At 35.0% G+C, this 25,033-nt stretch overlaps 1 protein-coding gene across 4 annotated transcripts in view; it reads left to right on the top strand.

The window, feature by feature from the left end:
* The window catches only part of LOC117181675 (reversion-inducing cysteine-rich protein with Kazal motifs), a 201,980-nt gene that overhangs the window by 164,045 nt on the left and 12,902 nt on the right, over positions 1-25,033 (top strand). The window contains exons 5-6 of one of the 4 annotated variants that reach the window (XR_004468153.1): positions 11,878-12,035; positions 14,400-14,808. The exons of 2 other annotated variants lie outside the window; for them this stretch is intronic. Coding sequence is in view for 1 of the 2 variants with exons in the window: in XM_033374584.1 (XP_033230475.1) it covers positions 21,136-21,534 (399 nt within the window). In the remaining variant the exon portion in view is untranslated. Of the gene's footprint in view, positions 1-11,877; positions 12,036-14,399; positions 14,809-21,135; positions 21,588-25,033 lie in introns of those variants that run through there. One more of the 4 variants, XM_033374584.1, reaches the window with a different exon arrangement.

Below are 25,033 nucleotides of genomic sequence, written 5' to 3'. Positions count from 1 at the left end.
GTATTATACCAATGCCTATCGCTTATTACTCAAAGGCAGTAAATACTTGTGAAACAAGCTACGATATTGGGGAATTTGAGTGCCTTTCAGTAATATATGGAGTAGAATATTTCCGGGTCTACTATTACATCTTCGAACACAAGAAAGGAAAATTAAATCGCTGGATCGAGAACCTCCCTCACAATCCAGTGCTCGATGAGCAATCCATTTCTATGTCTATTATGTCGAAATCAGATGAAGATCAGCCCGGCGATGATTTACTTAAACCCAACCTCACTCGAGTATCATCCATATACATATGTTCCTTAACAGTTAAGAAGAAAATAAAAAAATCCAGCTCGAGAAAACCACCCTCCACTGCGCGGCATGATTCACAACCCCTCACCGCAGCTCAGAAAAAGCCGAACATCGAAAGGTTGGGCGATTTTAAACCTATTAAATAAACTTCTACTCTACCCAGTCCACCAGCAAACTTAATTGCCACAAAAATGGACAAAAGTACCAAACCTCCAGTAGAACATCAGCTGAATCCGATAGAGAAGACAGGCCAGTTCTAAACCGGATGATAGCTTTCAAAATCTGAGCGGTTTGAATCCTCAATTGGAACTATGGGTAAAAAATACCCCAACTCATTTTTGAGCAGGAATAATTCGTACTAAACTCGAGAAAATGGACTACTTGTCGACCTTCACTAGTAATTATATAACTAGCTGAAGGTAAAGTGGGTTAGTATAGAGCGGCAAACGTCAGCATACGTTTGCAACCCGCTAAAAGTAGACCTTGTGAAACTGTGGGTAAAATAAAATTTTTTCTATGTTTCCATAGTCTCTTGCTTTTGTAGATGGCCTACAGTTTGAGGCGACGCTTGCAAAAATTTACGTAATAGAAAGGGGTAGTGCCAGTTTAGGGTTAAGGCACATGCCATGGACGAAAGCACAACTGTCTTTAGAAAGAGTCGCAGCATCCTGCCAGACGCAGGACCTGCACAATCGACCTCCAAAAGCAATGATTCACCCATAAACGCACTCCTAAAATTACATTTACGGTTTCATGGCATATGGTTTGGCAAAAACCATACCCTAAACGTCTCAAATGTCGTTAAAGGACGGCAAAGGAACAACGCGGCAGAATTTAAAGCGAACACATTAGCCACTCAGAGGGCCCTAGGCGCTGAAATATAGCAGCATGAAAAGAATACAGATTCCACGTTTCTCATCGACAGCGAAAACTTCTGGATTTCTAAATGGAAAGAGAATAGCTTAGAAAATGCGACACGAAAGACCGTTGTTAACAAAGCCGAATGCATAGAACTAAAAGCCGCTTTAGAATCCTCACAGTTGACATATTCCTGGCAACTGAGAGATAGAAGGAAATAAAGAAACGGATAAATTGACAAAACAGGAAACAGAGAAAGATTCCGTAAAAGAAATTAGCACCTTCTAGGCAGAAACTTTAAGTTTTCATCATATTCGACTCTACACCTCCGCTACAAGCCTTAGTGGATATCAGTACCGTTCACGTTGACAGAGGAGACCGCGATGTTAAGGGGGTCACCCCGTACGACGGCCCGTTTTTAAAATGTTTTTTGGGAATTTTTTTTTGACGAACGATAACAATATACAGCTTTAAACTTTTCACTATATATTTATGCACATTTGAACAGTAAATTGTGCAAGTTTGAACCTAAAATCTTTATTATAATGTATATGGCACAACTCCGAAGACACCCATATAAAAATAGTGTATCCATGGCCGGCATGATTCCGGGCGAACGGCTTATTTAAAGCCAAAAAATCAAACGGCATTTTAATTTGTGAAGCTGTGGCCATCGCCTGAACTAGGATACTTTAAAAATATTGAAAACTGAGTAATTGCCACGGCTTTGAACTTTTTTCTTCAAATTTCATGATTTTTTTTTATTATTTCCTCACGAGAAAAACTGTTTGGAATTATTTAATTATCGTAGTTTAGGCCATGCGTATACATGTGCTGAATCTACCCTACAAATTTCAAAGCAATCGGTCAAACGGTTTTTTTAGATATCATGCCGGATGATACGAAAAACGTGGTTTCGAGAAAAACGCGTTTGAAAGTGCAAAAACGACTTAAACAATGAAGTAAACATAGTCGTTCTAACAGCTGTAACTTTCAATTGACTTCGAATATTGGAATATCAGTTTCCCAGCATATTCTACATATGTGCAGGAATAAATTTAGTCAACAAAAAAATATCGATTTTTTTCGACCGGATTCACGGGTAACCCCTTTAAGGAGATGCATGGACATAATCTAAAGGCATTATAAATATCTTCGAACAAGCTAATGAATATCGTGAAAGTCACAAATTCTGGTTCTCGGATAATGGAGGTACTCTTTCCGTCATTCAGTTTCCTTGAACTCAAGTTTCGGAATGAGAAAATGACGAAGAACTTTTGAAATAATTCAAAACGCAGGTGTCCTGTGGAGAATTTTATGATAACGAAGTCATTCTCAAATTCAACAGTTTCCTGAAGGCTTTCAAAGAACATAAAAAATCACTGCAGGAGATCGCCAATTTATATAATTAATATCAACCAATGGTGTATACAACCTTAGGCCGTAGAAAGGTCGCCGCCTCTCAGCTACGAAGTATCGTGCATTTTACAAGCGTTCCTGAAGAAATTAATTCTCTAAAGATAAATGTCCCTCTACCACAGCAATCAGCCTGTGCAATCCTTTTGCCTTCCACAGCACTGGTACCATGGTCAATACCTACTCAAGTAATATAATTACAGTGCAAGCATCTGTACACGAAATATGGAAATATGGACGCAAAACCAAATTATTGCTGAAGAATCGCATAGTAATGGAAGAACTGGATCGTAGGACCGAAAACCTTCAACTTTAAAGCCTATCGGAAAACATCGGAAAAAATAGAGCATCTCTGATGCTAGGATTTCTGGAAGGAATAATAGAACCTGTTGCAGGACTTGTCATATATGATGATGAGCAACTATTAGACGCAAAAATCAAGGAGGTGAATGATTCGCAGAAGAATTTATCTCTCCTCATTAGGTAATAAACCTATGTTTTAAAAGCTGATCTTGAGCAAATACATCGAAGATGAGAAAATGAAGAAAGACAGGTTAATCAGTTTAAGCTTGATTTAACCAATACTGCAGTGATGATCAATCAAGTTAGAGAATATATGCCAAGGGATAAACTACACAACACTTTGAATCAGCTGTGAATAATACTAGTAGCCGCTGTGAATGAATAAACAAGATCAGCTGATAAACTTCCGGATGTCATACATGATGCCAGAAGAGAACATCTACATCCCTCCCTGTTAACCATCAAACAACTAGAGGTTGTAAATTGAGATTAACAGGACCATGCTTCCAAACTCATGTTTTCCACTACAGGACCAAAAGTCTGTATCGAGGAATTGGCACAATTATCAACATCAATGATCATGGTGAAGAATTAACCTACGAGCTGTGAGTCATTGGCGAACCATCGAGCCGTAAACAACCTTTCGAATCACTTTGTAATATCTTATTGTTTGATAAACGTATATTAAAGTCTGAGTAAAAGAAGGAGTTCGTTCCGAATTTGCTTCAAGGGGGCGATGATTCAAAGTATTTTATCCTGAAAATTTCGTAGTGGTACTACTATTTTACATAATTTTATAAACCTAAATTAATATTACACCACTTTTTATTATTTATTTATTATATTTCATATTAATTATCACTTTAAAGTTATGATATTTTTCAATGAATAGGGTAAATTTGTTCACGAAATCAAATAACTATGTCTTTTCTATTACTTTTTTCAATGATCCTTTGCAAATTTTCTAGGATTATTAAATACATGAACAATTTTCATAAACAAATTAATACTTCGCATGATAGTTTAGCTGTATTTAAACGAATGCGTTTAAATTTTCTTTACAAAATCTACTAAAAATTAATTTTTGATGACTCTTTGCTATTAGACTTTGAAAGTTTTCAACTATTATTGGTTGTTCAAACAACTTATCATTATAAAACCTTATTTGCTCTCACATTTTATACCCAAATTCTGGGTTATCTAAATATTACAAACTAAGTAGAATAATTAGTCCTCATGAAATTAAACCAAAAAAAAAACAAACGGTGCCGTTGAATACAGCGAACGTTCTGGGTAGAGAGGAATTTACAAATTGAAATTAAGCACCATCTTTGGTTAAGTTTATAATTTTTGTGGGGACGTATCGATTTACTCCCGTCCCAGAGTTGCTATTTACTAGTGCTTAGTTGGGTGATTGAATTTTCTAATTTTTAAGAGGCCAATGTGAAAACATAATAAACAAGGTTTTAATTTTAGAAAAACAAATTTTAAAATGTTTCCTTTTAACATGTTCGAAATCTGTTTATTTTCAAAGTTGTAGTTGTTTCAAGTTTTCTCGCTCGGAAGCGCGAATTTTTTTGCGAGAGAAAAAACAAATGAGCCCAGTCAACTTAAAAGGATATTTTAATTCATATTTTGAATGAATACAAAAAAATTTCAACATGAAACAATAAAAAACTGCAAATTTATCAGCCTATTTCATAAGCGCCTTGAAACTGCTGTTTCCAATCGGTGGGAAAGATACAGCTCGTAATTCTTGTCTGAAACAAAAACAAAAGAAGGAGGGTCAATAAGGCCGGTTTTTGGGCCATCTACAGATTGGCCTCAAACATGGTTTATTTTATTCATCTAACTAGGTCTCATAACCCCTTAAAAGGATTTTTCCTGAGAGTGATCTCATTTCAAGATATAGTCATTTTTAAGTTCGTATTTTACATGGGTTTTCGCACTCTCATTCAAATCATGCTAAGTTTCACATTGTTAGTATTGCTCACGCAAAATCATACTTGGCCAAAAACTGCGCACTTAGCCACTTTGACGCCCTTGGGCAAAGAGGAGTGAGATTAAAATCAACCAAAGTCAGTGGAATAGGAAACAAATTGCTATCGTTCATGTGCGACTGCCGCTTCGCTACGTTCAACTGTTTTCCCCCTCCACATGGTATTCGCATTTGTTGCCGATGCTTTTAGCTATATTCTCCGTCATTCTTCTTCCACGTTTCGACCTGTTAAAGAGTTCTTATCCACTGTATGTGATATTGTTGCGTACATACATCTGTTCCAGATTATTTGATTGTAGTTTTATTTTATCAGTATCGACTAGTTTCATAGCGATTGTAAGTTTTTTGCACAGGTACTTCATAGGCATGAGAGGCTACACTTTTTTTTAAATCCTTATTATTTCATAGTTCTGTACATCAGTCTCAGATTCTCTTTATTTTTTCAGGTGAAATAATTACTTGCGAATTAAGTTTTAATTACCACTTATTATGCCGAAAAAACACTGTTCTTGTTGCGGCAAATTCTTAAAACCAAAGAGTCATCTATCAGTAGTTCAGGATGAACGGGCATTAAATATTCTTAAAACTGCTTTTAATAGCTCCTTAACCATTCAGTCAAAGGTTTGCGATAGTTGTCAATGCTTTTAGATTAAAAAGCGTCGGATTACAGATGCAAAAGAGATGAGTTCTTCTGAAAATGATTTATCAAATGTTTTAGAACCAGGTAAGAGTCAGATTTATAAAAATTCAGAATCTTCCAGTGAAGATGGAACTTCAGATTCTGACTGTAGGAAAATCAAACTTCCAATAAGAAGATGTATGATTTCTCAATCCAGATGCATTGTCTGTCATCATAAGAATAATCGTATCAGAATGAAACCTTTTGCTGCATTGAGGGTTTACGTCCATACTGGTATTTTGATTCCTGCAAAAGCGAGATGCTGTTCTTCTCATTTGGTTGATAATGGTTTTCTTAAGAAAGAGGCTGTTGCGTCTATACAAGACACCTCTGATTTTACTCACATGAACGCTGAGTCGATTTCTAAGCTTCTGAATGATTTGCGTGAGGAGGCAAGAAAAACAGAGTTGAATTTTGATGATCCATCTGCGCTTAAGGATAAAGATTATTATAGGCTGACCGGTTTGACGAAAAATCAATTTAGTGACGTTGCACAGTACTTGTCAATTGAAGTGCGTTCGACAAAAGGTCGTTCTGTGCGTTTGTGCCTTGCATTATTGTTGATCAAGTTGCGCACAGGTCTTTCCAATGCGATTTTATCAACTATTTTTGGCATAGAAAAAAGAAGAGTTGGCAGAGGAATTACGGCAGCAAGGAAAGCTCTGATATCCTCCTTTGTACCTCATCATCTTGGTATAGGTCACATATCACCCGAGTCAGTCATTAAGGACTATACTACATCAACGGCAAAAACGCTATTCCGCAAATGGAGAAGATGTATGTATCCTTGTAGCTGATGGTACATACATGTTTATCCAAAAGAGTAGCAATTACTCTTTTCAAAGGCGGACTTATTCTATGCATAAAGGAAGGAATCTGGTTAAACCCATGATGTTATTAACGACGACAGGATATATAGTGAATGTTTTCGGTCCGTATTTTGCTGATGGAAAGAACAACGACGCTAGTATCTTTAAAACAAGATTCAATAAAACTGCGTACATGGATGCCCTCAAACTCTGTTATCGTTGTCGATCGCGGTTTTCGGGACTGCCTGGAGTTTCTAGAAGATCTTGGATTCGTTTCCAAAATGCCTCATTTTCTTCAAAAAGGATCACAGCACACTACGATTGAAGCAAACGAATCAAGGCTCGTTACTAAAGTCCGATGGGTGGTTCAGCAGTCAATGGGTTGATAAAAACTTGGAGAGCCTTAAGTGATGTTTTTCTAAATAGTCAAATCCCGTACATAGGCGATTACGTCAGAATAGTCTGTGCCCTTTGTAATTCTTTCTGACCTCCTAGAATTCATGATAATTCCGATGATCATCTGATCGCTGAACGAATGTTGCGTTGGCTTCGCAGCCTAATCGCCTGCAAGAGCGAGCAGAAAAGGAAAACTGGGCAAAAAGGAGGGCATCGTGGCTTCCTATAACGCAAGAGACACTATCTGATTTTCCTAGGTTAACTCTTGATGAATTGCGATATATCACACTCGGAGTATATCAGCTGAAGCAAGCCCAATCGTATACCGAGGAACATTTATCTGATGATGGAATGTACTCCCTTCTTGTCCACAAACAGGAGGAAGGCATTCTAAGAGTACAAATCAAGTCTCGGCATACATCTTCTAAAGTGTATAACTTATGGATAGAAACTAATCCTGGACCAAATCCGATAAGTGGTTGGTACTGTCAGTGCAAAAGTGGTGCAATAGTGGTAGGATATTGCGCTCACATTGCTAGTGTTCTGTGGTATCTTGTTTACTCTAGATATAACCAAAACACTCCCAGACCTTCACGTGAATTCGAAAGTCACGTGAATGATGCATCGTGCTGGTCGGAAAATGAAGGAGAAACAGCATCATCTACAGATCACCAAACCAATTCTGACGAATAAGGCTGTTGCAGAGTGCCTGGCCTCTAATCGACCATAAGTTCTGATTGACTGTAAACTAATGGATCTTTTCTTAGAAAAATGTCTCCAAGATTATTTCGATTATTTTATAAAAATTATTGCTAATAAATCTGATAAAGTAGGACATTTTTACTCCTTTCATGATCACAAACCTAATAAAGTATAAAAATGAGCCCTATTTTGAAGGCTTAGTACCTCGAGAAAAATTATGGCTTTAACATATGTTGTAACACGTATACGTGCGCAGTTTTTAACCAAGTATGATCTTGCGTGAGCAATACTAACAATGTGAAACTTAGCATGATTTGAATGAAGGTGCGAAAACCCATGTAAAATACGAACTTAAAAATGACTATATCTTGAAATCAGATCACTCTCAGGAAAAATCCTTTCAACGGGTTATGAGACCCAGTTAGATGAATAAAATAAAACATATTTGAGGCCAATCTGTAGATGGCCCAAAAACCGGCCTTATTGACCCTCCACTTTTATTGCCATATGTTTTTCTTCTGTGTTAACTAAGAAAAAATCGTGAAATAATAATTTTTTTCAGGTTTGAATTTTTTCAATAAGAGAAAATATACTTTTTGGTTACTCACAGAAATCATCTGTTGATCAGCTATTCCTGGTCCAATATCCTTCCGATGCCTCAAACAATAAGTTTAGCTGCATTTGCTCGAGCCTGCGAGCCGTATGAGCTTTCTTGCCGCTAAATGACTGGCGCTTGTACTCCCTCTTGATACGTTGCGCTGCAGCGATAACAGCAAAAATTATGCGCTGTTAGCCAATGCTCAAATTAAGCATTGGCCGAGCACACACACATTTCGTCGACGCTCCTTTGCTTTCAGCTTAGTATTTTCAAAAATACTTAGAATTGGCCTCTGTAACTTTTAGAAAAATTTGTCTCCTGGGACATCATCTTTGCTCATTCGAATCTCTTAAATTTTAGATATTTAAATTCAAATCTGAATAAAATCTAATTTTATTTTATTATCACTTTTACAATAAATGCTTTTTTCTCGTTTACTGTTGCTTTTGTATATGTTACGCAAAATTGAAAAAGAATACTTTAATTCGCCCGAGCTCGCCCATTCTTTATTTTCATCATGTCACAGTGCTGACTTGGCCAACTTGCTAATGATCTCTATAATTATGTTATAACCATAGTGTTATGATTAAGGAACAAATTATTTTGAGTCTTAAACAAATATAATTTGAGAGTCAAAAATTAATTTGTCCTCTTTTTCTCTCTTAAATTTATATGTGGTACCTGGTTTGCAACCTAGTTTGGTACCTAGTAATACACAATTCCTTCAAAGTTATTTTAACCTCTAGAAATTATTTTTAAATAGTTTCGGCACAGGCGTAAGACGTAAGGCCTTGCTATCAAATTAGCTTTAACTTCAGAATATGATTCTTGATTTGATGATGATCAAAATTCGTTATGGGCATAATCGCTAATACTCAACTCTTCAGGTATTAAAAGCTCCAGAAGGCAGTAGAGTGTATTGTTATTGTTCTTGTCTTAACCGACACCTACAAGTATATACTTTTTCATGACTGCACTATTATTCGTGGGTGATTGAATATACAAAAGAGAAATCATGTGTGTTTGTAATCGAGGGGATGGTCTTAGTTGTGTGTGTAGGGTGTGAATGTAGTTCGTATTTTGTGTTAGGATGTGTCAGAAAGTGCAATTCTAAAGGAAAAACGTAGGCAACGGTGTAGGAGAGTGACCAGGTAGTAGGTGACGTATGTAAATGTGTGAAGGGGGTATTGTTGAGAGTATTGTTGTATGTGTGTTATTGCAAGTGTTCACCTGAAGCAGGGTAAGATAGTTAGTATGGTGTTAACAAGGGAAGGGAGATATTTATTAAACGGTTACATAAGTACAAGTGTCAGCAGAAATAGGTGATGTTAATGAGTGCGATTGAAAATGAGGAAGAGGTGTTGAAATGTGGGTTGAAGTGAGGGAATATGGGTGATTAATTGCGTGTTGTATAATATATGTTGTGTCTGCGTTGTATCAAAATCTTTATTTTTTGTTTATTTAAATTTTTTACTTTTAAATCAAAAAATATTTTACTCAAAATTTGAAAGAAATGTTGCATAATTTATGATGGTATCCCAAAAAGTTTTTAACCAAATCAAATGTGAAGAAAATGATTATAAAATTAAATGATTCACTTGAGGGAAAAGCCTATTTAAGGTCTATAAAAATATAAAATCTCGATATTTGCTTGGTCGAAGTTGATCAACACATTAAATTTGTTATTGTAACGTACAAAACATAAAAAGGAGAGATAAAAGTTCACTGATGCAGGTGGTCAGTAAGAAGTCAATCATGTTCTGCAAACAGCACATTTCAATTACAACATTGCTCGAGCAGTATGTATTTTATATAAACAGGAAAATACTGTCCAAGTTTCTTTGAAATAAGGGCATTCACCCTACCATGATTAAACCAAAAGTTTCAGTCAGTAATAAGAACTTATTTACCAAAATTGTGGAAGCTTCACGAATGAGATGATTAGAGATTTCCGCCCGCCTTGCCATAGGGCATCAATCAAAAAAATTATCATTACTGGGCTATTTTTCGTTGAATCAAGCGTAGTTGTGTCTGTTCCAAGATAGCAGGGTTGAACTTACTGGGTGGCAGGTCAATAGTAGAATCCACCATTTCTGTTGTCGAAGGCTAGGAAGTCGAATGTTTCGACAACCATTCCGGACCATTCCACCAGAGAGTACATTTTTCCAGGCGTGATGCTGGTAGACCACGCGAGGCGCAGTCTGCGATGTTATCAACTCCAGGAACGTGACGCCAGTTGGCTTTGGATAGATTTAATTGTATTTCTGCCACGCAGTTACCGATGTATGTTTTCTAGCGTAACGGATGACCCTTGATCCAGTTCAGAGTGTTGCAAGAGTCAAACCAAAGATGATAGATAACCGACAAAGGTCGTTCAAGGATAGACTGAAGATGAGTCACCAAAAATACAAGCAATGGGGCAGCACATAATTCCTGGGGTATATTGTGATAGAAAGAAATAGGCGTAGATAAAGCAAAAAAAGTGACAACTGATATAAAGATAGGGGAACTAAAATGGATCTCTCTTAATTTGAATCCTTGGGATTAAACTCAGTATCAGTGAAATACTTCAAGCTATTTGAGTCAGTGAAACTTGAATGATGCAAATAGTCAGAAGTACGTTACTGATTTTAAGTTAAATTCAACATAGATGCAGTGAATTTTAACTGATTAGAATTTAGAGAGACAGGTATGAATTTAGAATGACAATAAGATAGAAAATGATAAACGGGAATAAGCGAAGGATATAGAAGTGGGGATTGAAAGGTATTGTATTTGAACTGGTATATTGGGATAGAGATCGAAAAAGATAAGCGTGAATGTGTAGACGTTGAGGAAAAGGATTTAAGAAAACTAGATTTAAGTCTTTTTTGAAAAGGAAAAAAAAGATACAGGGGCATAGACAAATGATTAGTAGAGATGTAGAAGTATGGAATAAACTAGAAAGAAGTATAATTATACTGGCAAGGAAGTAGAGAGAGATAGAGATAGAAACAGATGTATCTGGATAAAAAAAGAGATAGAATGTAGTGATTCTGGATATACAATTGTTAGAAAGATATTCCGGTGAAATGTGCATAGACTTAGGATTAGTTCGAATAAATAAATTGAACACTTTAATACAAAATAAATATATATGTGGGACATTTCACGTCAAGCGTATCACTGGTACCCTCAAAATTTGGTTTGACTAATCAAAACAATTAAAAGCGCAAATTGGAATGTTTGAAAATTTTTAAATCACTAACGAATCTGACATCAGCAATGTAAAATTAAAAATGATGGATTTAAAATAGCAGCCGTGTACTCTTTATTTTATAACAATGCCTCCATTAAATTCAAAATTCATATTCGGGGGTTTTTGGGGTCGCTTAAAACAATCCGATTTTAGAATTTCAAAATTCAAAATAGCGACCTTGTACTCTTTATTTTATAAAAAAAATGCTTTAAATAGAATTGAAAACCCATACCACGGGGGTGAAGCTGGCATAGAAACTTCCGGTAACAACTCTTGACTTCCGTGCCAGGCCGATCTAGGTTCCTTTCTTGGTAGTTTAAGGTTATAAAGCTGGTCATTATAGTGGATTTTTAACTTGTTAATGTGCCAGCATTGAATCTGAAAAAGGTTGATCAAGATGGCAAAAAAAGGCCGGGGCACGTCGGTCGGTTTTAGCGGTTTTAGCCGTTTTAGCAGTTTTAGGTTATACCGGTTATATTGCCAGCCTCAAGTGGCTTCAAGGTAGGTAACGAAATAAATAAAAATGTGTAATTGACAACTTAATCAAAAAATGTGTTGCAAATTGTTTTACCTTCGAATCAGCATATAGGCCAGCTTCTACAAGGCACTCAACGGCAGTCGAGCAACACTTCTGTTAATGGTGTAGATGTTAATAATATTATAAAAGTCAATCTGCTCTAACCGATCTTGATGTCACCGACGATCCTGGAAAGAAAAAGAAGATTAGACGAATCAAGAGAGTAAGTTTTCAATTTGTACTGCAGTATTTTTAAAGATTTCAAGAAATTTACAATGGATTTCAATAATTTGATTACCAATTATTTGACCGATTATTTTATACATTACAATCAATGAAGTTTAATATCGTCAATAATTCTATACGTTTTTAATTTCTCCTCTGCTCATATATAATGTTAAAGTATACACTTTTTATGATATTTAAATAAAAAATTGCAAAATCTGTTAATAGAAAATTTCCACGTTAATTAAGTTTCAGTATTAAAATGAGCCATGGTCATATAACGGATTTTGCAAGTTATTATTAAATATTTCAGAAATATAAAACTATTTAAAAGGATTTTGAAAATTGTACCAATATTTCACAACTTTTAAAGATATAAAAAAGGCGTGTACACTAGATTTTAAATATATTTCGCAAAGCTTTTGAAACTTTCAAAAGATATAAAGGATTTTAACGATTGAAAGATGGTACAGTACACGAGACTTTAAAGATTATAAAATATTTCGAAGATTTAAAACGATTTGAAAAGATTTCACTATGATTTTAAATAATTCCATGATTTCAACAAATAAAAGGCATTTTAGAAAGAAAGATTTAAGAAAATTTTTAAAAATATTTGACAAAGATTTCACAAAAATTTCGAGCATTTTGAAGTATTTTAAAACTTTGAGAAGATTTCAAAGATTTTAAAGATTTTAAAGAGGTTATAGCAAACCTCATTTCTAAAATTTTAAAAGATCTTACGCATATTAAAAATACTTTAATGATTTGAATAGAATAAGTGAAAGATGGTACTTTACCATCTATCAATCTTTAAAATCCTTGAAATGTTTTGAAAGTTTCAAAAGCTTTGTGAAATTATTGTGAAATATTTAAAATCTGGTGTACACGCCTTTTTTATATCTTTGAAATTTGTGAAATATTTGTACAACTTTCAAAATCCTTTTAAATAGTTTTAATCTTCTGAAATATTTTGAAAACTTTTGAAATCTTTAGTAATCTTCTGAAATTGGTTGAATCCTTTCGAAATAGTTTAACATCTTTGAAATATTTGTTAAATCTTTCGTTTTCATTTGAAATCATTGAAATTTTAGAAATCACTTAAAATCTTTTAAAATCTCTTAAATATTTTGAATACTTTTAAATCTGGTGTACTGTACCCTCTTTAAATCGTTGGAATTCTTATATTCTTTTGAAATCTTTATGAAAATTTTATGAAATCTTTGAAATAATTGTGGAATATTTTGTATTAAGTTCAAATCATTAAAATATTTTCGATCTGCGTAAGATCTTTTCAAATTTTAGAAATGTGGTTTGCTATAAAAACGTTTGAAATTTTTGTAAAATATTTGTCAAATATTTTGAAATTTTTGTACATTTTTAAGATTTAAAACGATTTCAAAACAATTAGAAAGATTTAAAAAGATTTCACTAAGATTTTGAATAATTAATGATTTTAGCGAATAAAAGAGATTTTAGAAACAAAGATTTAACACATTTTTTTTAATATTTCAAAATATTTAACAAAGATGTCACAAAAATTTCGAACATTTTTAAGAATTTTAAAACTTTGAAAAGATTTCGAAGATTTTTAAGATTTTTAAGAGGTTATAGCAAACCACATATCTAAAATTTTAGAAGATCTTACGCAGATTAAAAATATTTTAATGCTTTGAACTTAATAAAAAAGATTTCACAAATGTTTCAAAGATTTCATAAAATTTTAATAAATATTTCAAAAGAAGACAAGAATCCCAACAATTTAAAGAGGGTACAGTACACCATATTTTAAAGGTTACAATACATTTAAGAGATTTTAAAATATTTTACACGATTTCTAAAATTCCAATTATTTCAAACGAATACGTAAGATTGCACAAATATTTCAAAAATCTTAAACAATTTCAAAAGGATTTAACAAATTTGAGAAGATTTCAAAGGTTTCAATGATTTTAAACAATTTTCACAAACAAACATTCAAGACGACTACGTTCGCAAAGAATTATAAATTTGTTTATTTATGGTTCTGCTTTCTTTAAAAATTTCTACAGAATACAAAATTTAATTGCTCCTTTTTTACATCTATAACAAATGGATATTTCATTATATTGGTGTAAAAGAGGAGACTCGGAAAACTTGGAAAAGAACTTCAATTTCATTCCTAAGAATCGCTGAACATCCTGTTGAAATATTTTAGAGAATTATATAGGATTCTAAGGATTTTTAAAATAAATTTCATTGAATTTCAAAGCGTTTGCAGTATTTCGGACTAAAGAATTTTCTAGAATTTCGGAAGATATGAAAAGATTTTACATGGCCTATAAGGTTTTAGGATGTTTTAATAGATAATCTATATTTACAGGTTTTTTTGCATTGACTTATGTCAGTCAAAACACGCTGTGATAATAATCACAGTAAGGACTTCCTCTGCAATGGTTGGGAAGGTGACTATGAATGGGAAGGCGCTTCCTACGAGATGGCATTGCTGCTGGTTCTGTTCGCCACTGACCACACATCATCACGCGGGCTTACCAATCGTTCGTCACATTTTCACTGGAAAGAATGACGTGTTTAACCATGGAGCTTCTGACAGCGAACAATGTTTGTAAAATCATCGGAACGTCAGTTACATATGATACTGGCAAATACTTTAGGATTTTGAATATAATATTATTAATCTTTAAATCGATGATAAGTGTTAAAGGAGAGGAAATTTTATTAAGATTTTATATTTTGATAGCAATTTGTAAGTCGAAACGTAATATTAATACTTCTAATAATATAATGGAATTACGGTAATGCTACAACTTGTATTTAATAGAAGTGGAAAATTAGCTTTATTTAAATAGTTTGGGCTTTGCCACCCGCATAGGTCAAAATGGCAACAATCGGGAGATTGAAATATCCATGCAAATTTCCAAGATGCAATAGCAAATATTATCATTCGTTAAATGATACTTCTTACGGGAATAAAAGTTTTCACAAGTTCCCGAAACAGAAAAACTTAAGGGGGAAGTGGAAGCAAATCTGTAATTTGGAGGACGAATTGAATGTTGATAATATGTACGTTTGTTGTGATCATTTTAATGCAAGTCAGTATAGAGATCGCTCTAATAAAAGACTAACATGAAATGCAGTGCCATGCGTCGTTCTCATAGAAGATGTTGCTGAATCTGAGGTTATTTTAACATCAGAAAGTAGTAATTTGCATTTAAATACGATTAAACCGGAATTTACCTTCCTGCACCAGAAGTAACAAACGGAAAAATGTTTAATGCGGTGGAGAATAACTGCTCCAATATTTCTTTGTTTTCTCCTGATAAAAAACTTCAAAATAACGAAATGCCAAAAGGAGCAGAAATTGATATTTCCAACACGGTAGAAATTAACAGTACAGATATTTCCAGTAATTTAAGTTGCAATAATATTCAACCTGAATTTAACCCTACCGCGCCAGAACTGGAAAAATTGAAATTACAGAAACTGTAAAAGGTAGTAGTTCAAAAATAGAATTATCTGAAGATGCTGGTACTGTCGTGTATAACGTTTTAGATGAGCATTCGTATTGTGCTAATCCTGTAAATGCGCCTAATCCTTTTGAAAACCAACCGTCCTTACTGCAGGACGTTACAACCATTTTATCTAGTACTGTTGATCATAAGGAATGTTATATTGAAAAAAATACAAAACTTAGTGTTTCTAACGATACTTATGATGGGGAAGATCGGTTTCCGCTCCATGTGAAATGAAAAAGGAAGACGGGCAATTTTTTCGGGGTTTTAAGGCAGTTCGGCGCATCAAAAGCAAATCTTATACCTCGGGAAGGAGAAATGTATCGAATTTACCGTAAGGTCGACATTCAAATGTGCAAAATAAAAAAGAAGCTGGAAGATAAAACAAATGCAGTTGAATACCTTGAATAATTGCATTAAAAAAACTTGTTCGAGACTATTGAAAAAGATTTGAATAATGTGACGAAAGATTTCATCCCATCACAATTACGGAATTGTAACAAGAAACCATCCGGCCGAAGATGGACCGTTAATGATAAACTATTTTCATTATCTATTTTTAAGCGCTGTCCAAAACTATATAGAAATTTGGCCTCGCACGTTTTATTGCCATCACCTAGATGATTGAAAGCTGTTTTATCTAAAATCCCGTTTGAACCCGGTATTCACGAAGCAATAATGCAAGAATTAAAAATTAAATGTAAATCAATGAAAAAATTAGATGGTAATTGTGTTTTAATGATGGATGAAGCACAGTTAGCTGCTAAATTAACGTATGAACCTCAAAAACAAAAAATAGTTGGATTTGAAGATCTAGGTCATTTCGGTCTAGGTATTGAGCAAGCGAATCATGCGTTTGCGATCAGGGACCCACCAATAGAGCTGCTATTCATCATTTATGCGAGGAAACAAGTAAAAAACTTCAAACGAACAAAAATGCTAACACATCTTGGGAGGTTTCTCAAAGATCAGAAGCTCCAATTGTTTCTTCAAATGGATCAGGTCCTGAAACGTTGCGTGAAGTGATATTCAGAAATTCTGATGAACAATTATTTCAGGCTTGTAACGTTTCGGAAGAGTTACATGCTGACTCTTCTGAAACTTCACAAGCCTCAAATATGCGTTTCGATGAGTCGGAGTCCAAAACTCTGTATGATGTTTTACATTCGCAGCTTTTACTTACCGATCATGATAAAGAATTACAGGCTTTAAGACCTCCGCTAGAATCTCCGCCTGAACCTCCACCTTTTGCACCAACTTTGGTCGACGCAGAAATAGACTCTTTACGCGAATCACAGGTTTCCTTCTTTCTCGTCAATGAACGCCCTGTAGTTGTTATATTTGACGTACCGCATCTATTAAAAAATTTAAGAAATGCTATGCTTAAGTGCGATGTAGCTTTTGATAGTAATAAAGTAGAAAAGTTAGAGTATATTGAAAAAGTGTTTCATTTTGATCAACAAAAAGAATTTAAAACTTTAAAAAATGTAGAAAAGGAGTACTTCGATTTCAAACAGTCTTGGATTAAAATGAAAGTTCAAATTGCAGCCGCACAATTGAATAGCTCTATTGCAAGCGAAATCAGAAGAGGCTATTTATACAGCACAGTTTGTGCACCTTGTTGACACATTATTTGATTCTTTAAATGGTTCAAAAGTGAAACCTGATAACTTACACAAAAAATTAAGATGTTCGGTTTCTAAAGAAATACGTACATAGAATTTTGGACTGATATGTTACATCACATTTCCTTGTGGCGTTTTTTAGAAAAAAGTAAAGATGTTACGAATCGTTTTCACTTCATTAAGGGTTGGCAAATTACCATTAGGTCAATGACTTATATTTGGAATAATTTAAGTAAACTTGGATTTTCTCACTTGAACCCTCGTAATTTCAATCAGGATCCACTTGAAAACTTATTTTGTCTTGTGAGGCAACATTCCACTGATAGGTCACCAACGTGTCAACATTTTTCAGGAGTTTTAAAAACAATAGTTATTTCAAATTTAACTTTAACGGATAATACGGTAAACTGTAAAAATGACGATTGCTCTGGCTTATACTCTTTGAAAAAATTTATAGAATCAGTTATTACAGAGGAGGATTCTCTTTCTCCTACTTGTACATTTAATGCGGAAGAATCGCAAGTAGAGAACGGTCAAATACAAGATAATGGGGTGGAAAACTTTGCTAACTCTATGCGAAGAGTGACAAAGTGACAAAGTTAAGCGATTTATAAATCATTTAAATCAGCATGCAAAATTATTTCTCGAAGTCAGAGGACACGAGTACCAGCTTGAAGATATTTTCATAGCCGATTTTGACAAAAAATCCTCTGAAAACATCTTCTTTTGCGTACTACATAAGCCAGAAACGATAGTCATTAAAAGGTGTATTCAATCTTTAATTTTTAAGTACACTAAATCTAAGAAACAAAAAATATACAAAGTGACAAGGGTGGTAAAAATGTAAGTGCCAAAGAATTAGGTAAAGTTCAAGTATTTGTCAAAAGTTCTTTGAGCTATTCAAACAAACATGAAAATCAGAAGAAGGCTTTTCCTGTTAATGAAAACGTTTTCACTTCTCAATATAAAAATATTCTTCTTGAAAGGCATATAAGAAATACGAAAAGCGACCTTCAAAAATCTTACTGTAAAAAAAAAATGTTTGAAATGACAAATGAGAATAAAAAAGCAGTTTTTTTGAATCTAGATATTGTCAAACCTGGAAGTGAGACTGTTCTTGAGAGTCACACGAATAATCCCGAAAGCGATGTTCAAAGGTCGGCCCGTAAAAAAATAAAATTGTTTTCTACCTCAAATGAGAACGTTTTCCAACCACAAATATATAACAGAAACGACGGGAATAAATGTAGGTCCAGAAAATAAAAAATTCTTGTTCTACGCGATGATAATTTATCATTTAATTACGAGAAAACAGCAACTACGGTAGATTGTATAATTAGTTTTAGACGAGTTTAGCTACTTCACTGCATTGGCGGTTTCCAAGCATTGAAGGCGTCACGGAAGCCATTCTCCGGAATAGCCTTGAGAGCCGCGGTGCATGCTACATGGACCCCCTCTGTCGTCTCAAAATGCTTGCCTTTCATCGGCCTTTTCAGGCGAGGAAACAAAAAAAGTCTGGGGGGCCACATCTGGGCTGTAGGGCGGCTGCGGAAGCTTTGGGATGCCGGCCACAAGAAAGGCCGTGTGAGCCGGGGCGTTGTCGTGGTGCAACTTCCAGTCGGCTGCGATGTCTTGTCGGACCCGATTGACCCTTCGTTTGATAAATTTAACATCTGGGCAATGAAACGAATACTCAGTCGACGGTCTGAGTTCAATACTTTACGCACACGAGTCACATTGTTGGTGTTTGTCGAAGTCGAAGGTCTTCCAGCACGGTCTTCATCGGCGACCTCTTCCCGGCCCTCCAAAAAGGACTGGTGCCACCGAAACACACCACTTCTTGCTAAAGCAACATCTGGGTAAGCCTGCTTGATCATACCAAACGTCTCTGTCGCAGATTTACCGAGTTTCACACAGAATTTAATCACGTACCTCTGCTCTAACGAACACTGCATTTTCGGCATGCACTACTCACAGAAACACGTCGCGTGAAAATGCCTGTCCTGACTCTCCAGGTGCTCAAGACAACCAGCCGCTCGTTCGTTAGCTATAAACGCCTTCTACCAATTCTAGTCGGTGCGCGCAAGCTCCGAAGTACAGTCGCGGCGGAAGAAAATCAGTCCTATTACTTTCCGGACAAACCCTGTATGTTTTATAAGTTCTAAATAAGACTGTCACATGCTTATATTCGTCACCTTTTAAGAAAAATTAGACTTGAATTGCTAAAAAAATTTAAGCTTATTTTAATTGATGTTTTGTAATTTTTAAGAAAGACTGTTCTTTGTGTACACAGAGCTAGGTCATTTTATATAAAAATTTAATAAAAAATTATCTTTATGTCAAGTGGCGATTAATGCACAGTTGTAGAACATGATTCGTTTACTTTTGCTTTCAAAGATATATATGTATGTCATAACGTTTAATAACTTTATTTTTTATTTCTTAAGATGCGTTAAAAAGGAATTTTAAAACTATTTATGTGAAATAAAAATGCAAACCTTTGCACCTTGATTCACTGTGTTCATTTTTTTAACTGTTTTGGTGAAATACACTTCAATATGGTAGAATAGCGATCTTGTTCTTAATTATTCATGAAATTTCCTGATATCACTGATTACTTCAATTTCAGTATTTAATAGCACCAGTAAATGGTCTTATTAATTAATAAGAAGATGAATATAAGTGTTAAGAAAAATGTTTCAATTTCGAAAATCCCGCCCGCATGCTGGCTTTGTGAATTTAGTTCTGCCAGGAGGCACACACGGCGCATCGGTCGCTCCATAAGCAGCCATATTGCCAAAATCTGTTTCCACTATTCAACACGCACCTTCACCCCCGTGACCCATACTCGCGTATTACTAGGATCGCTGATAATGTATCCGATATCATAATTTAAAAATTCAAAACGGCTACTGCAAAATATCGGATTTGTTATCAGCGATCCTAAAAACCCTCGTATATGGTTTTGTAATTCAATTAAGGCATTTTTTCTAAAATCAGGAGTGCATGACCGCCATGAGGTTCTATTGCATTATTATTTTTTGCTATAAAACATGTTTTTGGGAACTGCTATGAATGATTTACATATTTCTATAATAATACAACTAGAGGCATCACACTTTTTAAAAGCTCCTAGCCGACGAATAGTGAGACGAGCCTATACTTTAGCAGTCATACATGATTCGCCTGGATGTTTGTAATAATACACGCGTTATTGCAGATTGAAAGCTATTGGATTGAAACTTAGCAGATTATTTAAAAAATAGTTCTTTTTGAAGATTCCATAAGATTGCAATGCTTCGGATTGCAGTGGATGTTGTCCATAAGCCCCAGGTTACAAATGCAAAAAATATCTTAGCCATATATAAAACAATCGGAAAACGACAGACTGTTATAAGTAATAATTTGGTAATTTTGTACGTTTTTAGCGAATTCTTACACATAACAATGTGTAGGTCCCAGATTGTTCCAGACCCGGCTAAGATATATTTCTGAATTTTAACTGACGCTTTGAGAAACGTATCCGTTAAAATACGAAGCATCGAGGGGGCGTACAAAAATATGAACGCTAAAGGTACAGGTTCGTCCCACTCTGCGTGTGGTCGGGTAGAGGTAAATTCAACCCTACGGGTTTAGCCTGATATCCCGATAATCCGTTTCCGAAATCTAAAAAATAATCCTAACTAAGTATTCAAAATACAGAAAAGCTACAATTTTATGTCTAAACCAAATTTGTTAACTATCAACATTTTGAGCTAAGAATAGGTCGCATTTAATTTTTGGATTTTTAACTGATGTTCAGGAGTATTTGGGCTAAGCCTGTGGGTCCAAGCCTAATATGGTGTCAGTTTTTACTCCCTAGGTCATCAAACCAGTAACTGAATTTATTTGAATCCTTGTACACAAAAATGTCCTATCTGCAAAACTAACCATATCTGTAAAGATTTTTTTATTTTAACAGTTGGATAGGATACTGTACATGATGGATGACGACCAGGATAAAGATGCAATTACTTTGAAAACTATGCTGATCAATTTAGAACGTCGGGTTCAAGTAACACAATGCTCTCTCCGTGGAATGTTAACTCCAGAAGGAGACATTTTCGTAGCATTACTACCCATCGATAAAAAGCCTTCTATATTTCAGTTGCGCAGTTGCGTATTAGAAATGGAAAAACTAACAATTATGATTACTAAAAAAAATCCTGCTATTATGATGGAAGTACCGTTAAGTGCGCTTACGGGCGCTGAAGTCGTTCATACACAAGTGTCAAGTACTGCGCCAAGTATAAAGCTGCTCAATGGAATGCTTTCATCATTCTGTTTTACTTTGTTAAATTGTATTATACTTAACTGCTAAAATTATTCATGTTAGTGAATTGTTATATTTAAATGTTCAAACTATATTGCGTGAATAAAGTATTATATTCTGAAACATTTTTTATAAAAACATTATATGTACATCAATGTGTTATACTTATTTCTAAACATACCTTAAACCAGCATAAGTACATTGGATGAAGAACTCTGGAAAGATACGAATAGAAATTAATTTCGAACAAATCCGAATTATTCAGAACCATTCCAAAATCTATTTCCCATTCAATCCGAGATAATAATAATAATATAAATTCTTTTTATAGCTTCTTTACTTTGCGTTTGAAAAAACATTCCTAATTGCAATGTGTATGGGTAAGATTTAATGGATTAGCTGTATTTATCTGACCTCGAACATTTTTAACTTAACCGGATAAGATTCGAATTAATTGTGTGAGTCAGACGGCTCAAAATTTAGATATAGGCGAATATAATCCGGATTGATCCAGTACTTCTAACCGCATAAAAAACGGACAAGTTCTATGTGAATTTAAACACTTATGGATAATAAGGAAGAGCAATGATATTTTTTTGACGTTGATAATATAATTTCTAATAAATATAATTCAATATTATTTTCTCTTCTTCTTATTGATCGATATTCAAGATTTTAGTATTGTGTCACGTCCCGAGCGAAAGGCGAGGGTAGTTTATTTATGGAATAGGCAAGGGAGGCTAAAGGGCTCATTTAGTTAGGGTGGCAAAGCCTGACTATTATTTAATGTGGGATCGTTGTCACTTGTCAATCCTACGGTGATAGCGTGTTATTTAAAACTCAAAACTACGACAATGTTCACAAGTTACAGTTATATTTATTAGAATATAAGAACATAAAATTAGTTTACAGTGGAATAATTACAAAAACTCACGCTACCTTTCAGTCTTGAAAGGGCAAGAGAAGACTTGTTGTGTCGATGATATCCCCGATGATTTATAGAATAGCGACGGAATTCTACCGGGCGTTTTTAGTTGATGCACACGAAATATTCGGAAATCAAGGTATAAGACTACCGAAAGCCGAAGGGACTTTGTTTTACTCCTTACACTTCGTACTAAATCACGATGGACAATAAAAAGCACGCGACGTTAAACAAGGCGGTTCTTCGTTAAGGAATATTTCACGTTTGTCGAATTGATCGCGACTTTTTTCAAGCGATTCGTACAATTGAAGTTTAAGTTTACAGTGTGACTCTCACAAACTAAAGACAACCACCAGGGGTGACTCTGAGGTTTGTATAGGAATAAGCCTCTTGTAAAGTAATGTACTGACAAAGTCTCGTATCTATTTTTGCTCTCGTTGTCTATATTTCTGACATATTCTATAATTTTAATTTTATTGTCCCCTTTTTTAGCTATATTGATTTCTTCATTATTCGTTTGTATTTTCGTTACTCCTCTCTTCCTCTTTTCTAGACAATATCATTATCTGGGTGTGATATATAACACTTTTAATAGGATAACTGACATATTTCTAAATTACCGATGCTTTGAATTAGTCGCTATACTTATGGTAATGCACGGGTAATTAGCTCGCGCTCACTACTTTATCGACCGTTGCATATTTATCATCAGTCGTAGTCATGGATATAGGAAACACGGGACTAGGGCATGCCATTGCAGATCTCATGCAATGAGGGAGGAGGTCCGCCTTCTTTTGATATCTCGCGATAAACATGACAGCGCCCACATGTTAAAATTTTCTTGCACAGTTTGACGGCCAAAAACGCTCGTGCGCATAATCAAGTGGCACATCATAAGATGGTGGCCCTCGCCACTTATGCAATTCTCCCCCTTCCCGTAAACTGAACCCCGCTCATCCAAGTTCGGATAGCATGCGTAGTCCCGTGTTTCCTATGTCCATAGTCGTAGTTTACTACTTGTAGCTTACCATACAAGTGATTACTTACCGCTTTCAAGTTGATGTTTTTATCATTTCAGTTTTATGATGCGGTTTAAATTTTATTTTAAATTTTGAGGATTTAACAGTCTTCCCTCCTTAGAATTTCATCGTCCCAGATGAGTTTTTGTTATAAAATGTCACCTGTTGTGTTTTTATGTAATTTTTAGCTATTATTTTATTTGGTGTTTTTGTTCATCGCGTTTTTTGTTGTTTGTTTAAATTTTGTTGTTGAGCTATAAAATTGTGACCATTTTTCCTATGGTGAATTTTACATAGTTATTGAGGTTTTATTTTCTTTTTGCCAGTTCTACCGGGTTGTTTTGAAGTTGTAGAGTGTTTATGTCTGCGAGCCTTGTTATTCATAAGGTAAGTGTAACTTTATATTTTGCTACATATGTTATCAATCATGCGAGGGTCCAGATACTATCTTGGCATGTCATTTGCAAGATTTTGATGTTGCCATCAAATTTTTGCAGGGTGATATCGGAGCTGGTCGTTAGTCTTTTATTTGAGTATTCAGTTCCTTTTGCATTATAGATATCGACAGCTTAATCTCCTCATCAGCAGAAACCAACTCTTATGAAGATTCTAGCTGCGAACAGTTAAATTACGAGGTGTTTGATCATGATTTCACGGTCATTCATAGTTTATATAGTGGTTTTCGGGGGTACTATTACAAGTTCCTACGCTGGAACCTAAACTCTTTATTTAGTCTAAAAGTGAACCGTTTGAATCGCATGGGTTCTTGGTGAAGGAGACCTAGATGTCAGTGTATGCGAGTGTTATCCTTTGCCTTATTTTTTCCCTTTCCTTTCTTTTAAACTTTATTTTATCAATGCTGCGTTTCCATTTGTCTACAGACGTGTAGGCTATGAGGCGGGTGCTGAAGGTGTAGGTAGCCACGTTCTTGCGAGAGAATTTCTCGAAGACGTGTCCCATGGGATATTGGATGTTCCTCCTAAGAATCATGGAGGACGAGAAGAAGGAGACGGAGGCTGCCTCAACGTCGTTTGGTGGTCACCCAATTCGGAGAAGGGGTCGGCCAAGAAAGAGTTCTTATATTCACCCAAAACTGCAGGATCCCGTCTTTCGCCAAGAGCTGGAGGATGCTCAGAAGAAGTCCCATATTCCCACTCAGAGTATATACGACTTTGTCAGCGAGCAATTTGACCATGGGCAGATGGACCTATTTGATCGGAGATATTGCCATTCGCCAGGTCAATCCTCTCAAAGTTTGGAGTAAGCATTCTTTTCTTTCTTTTCTTTTTATTTACAATGTTTTATCTTCTTCTTCTATCAATTTGAGTTAACTCACTCTGTTTTTCTTCCTTCTGTTTCAGCGTCCCTGGCTCCAGCCATACATTTTGTCCCAGTGGCCGCCACGTTTACATGGACGAGAGGGAGGTTAGTTGCAAGCTCGGAACACTTCTGCATCACAATGAAGATAATCCTTGGTGTCCTGTCCCTTTTTCCTTTCGTTCATCATTTTTGTTTTGCTTGTTAATGTACCTTAATAATTGTATTCCTTTTTTTTTTTTGTTGCAGCTCCAAAAAAAATGAAGTGGTGTGGATCGACGAGGAG

Source organism: Belonocnema kinseyi, chromosome 10 (genome assembly GCF_010883055.1).
Source record: "Belonocnema kinseyi isolate 2016_QV_RU_SX_M_011 chromosome 10, B_treatae_v1, whole genome shotgun sequence".
Taxonomy (NCBI): domain Eukaryota; kingdom Metazoa; phylum Arthropoda; class Insecta; order Hymenoptera; family Cynipidae; genus Belonocnema; species Belonocnema kinseyi.
The sequence above is the reverse complement of the archived record's forward strand: the minus strand, read 5'-3'. Positions and strand labels throughout refer to the sequence as shown.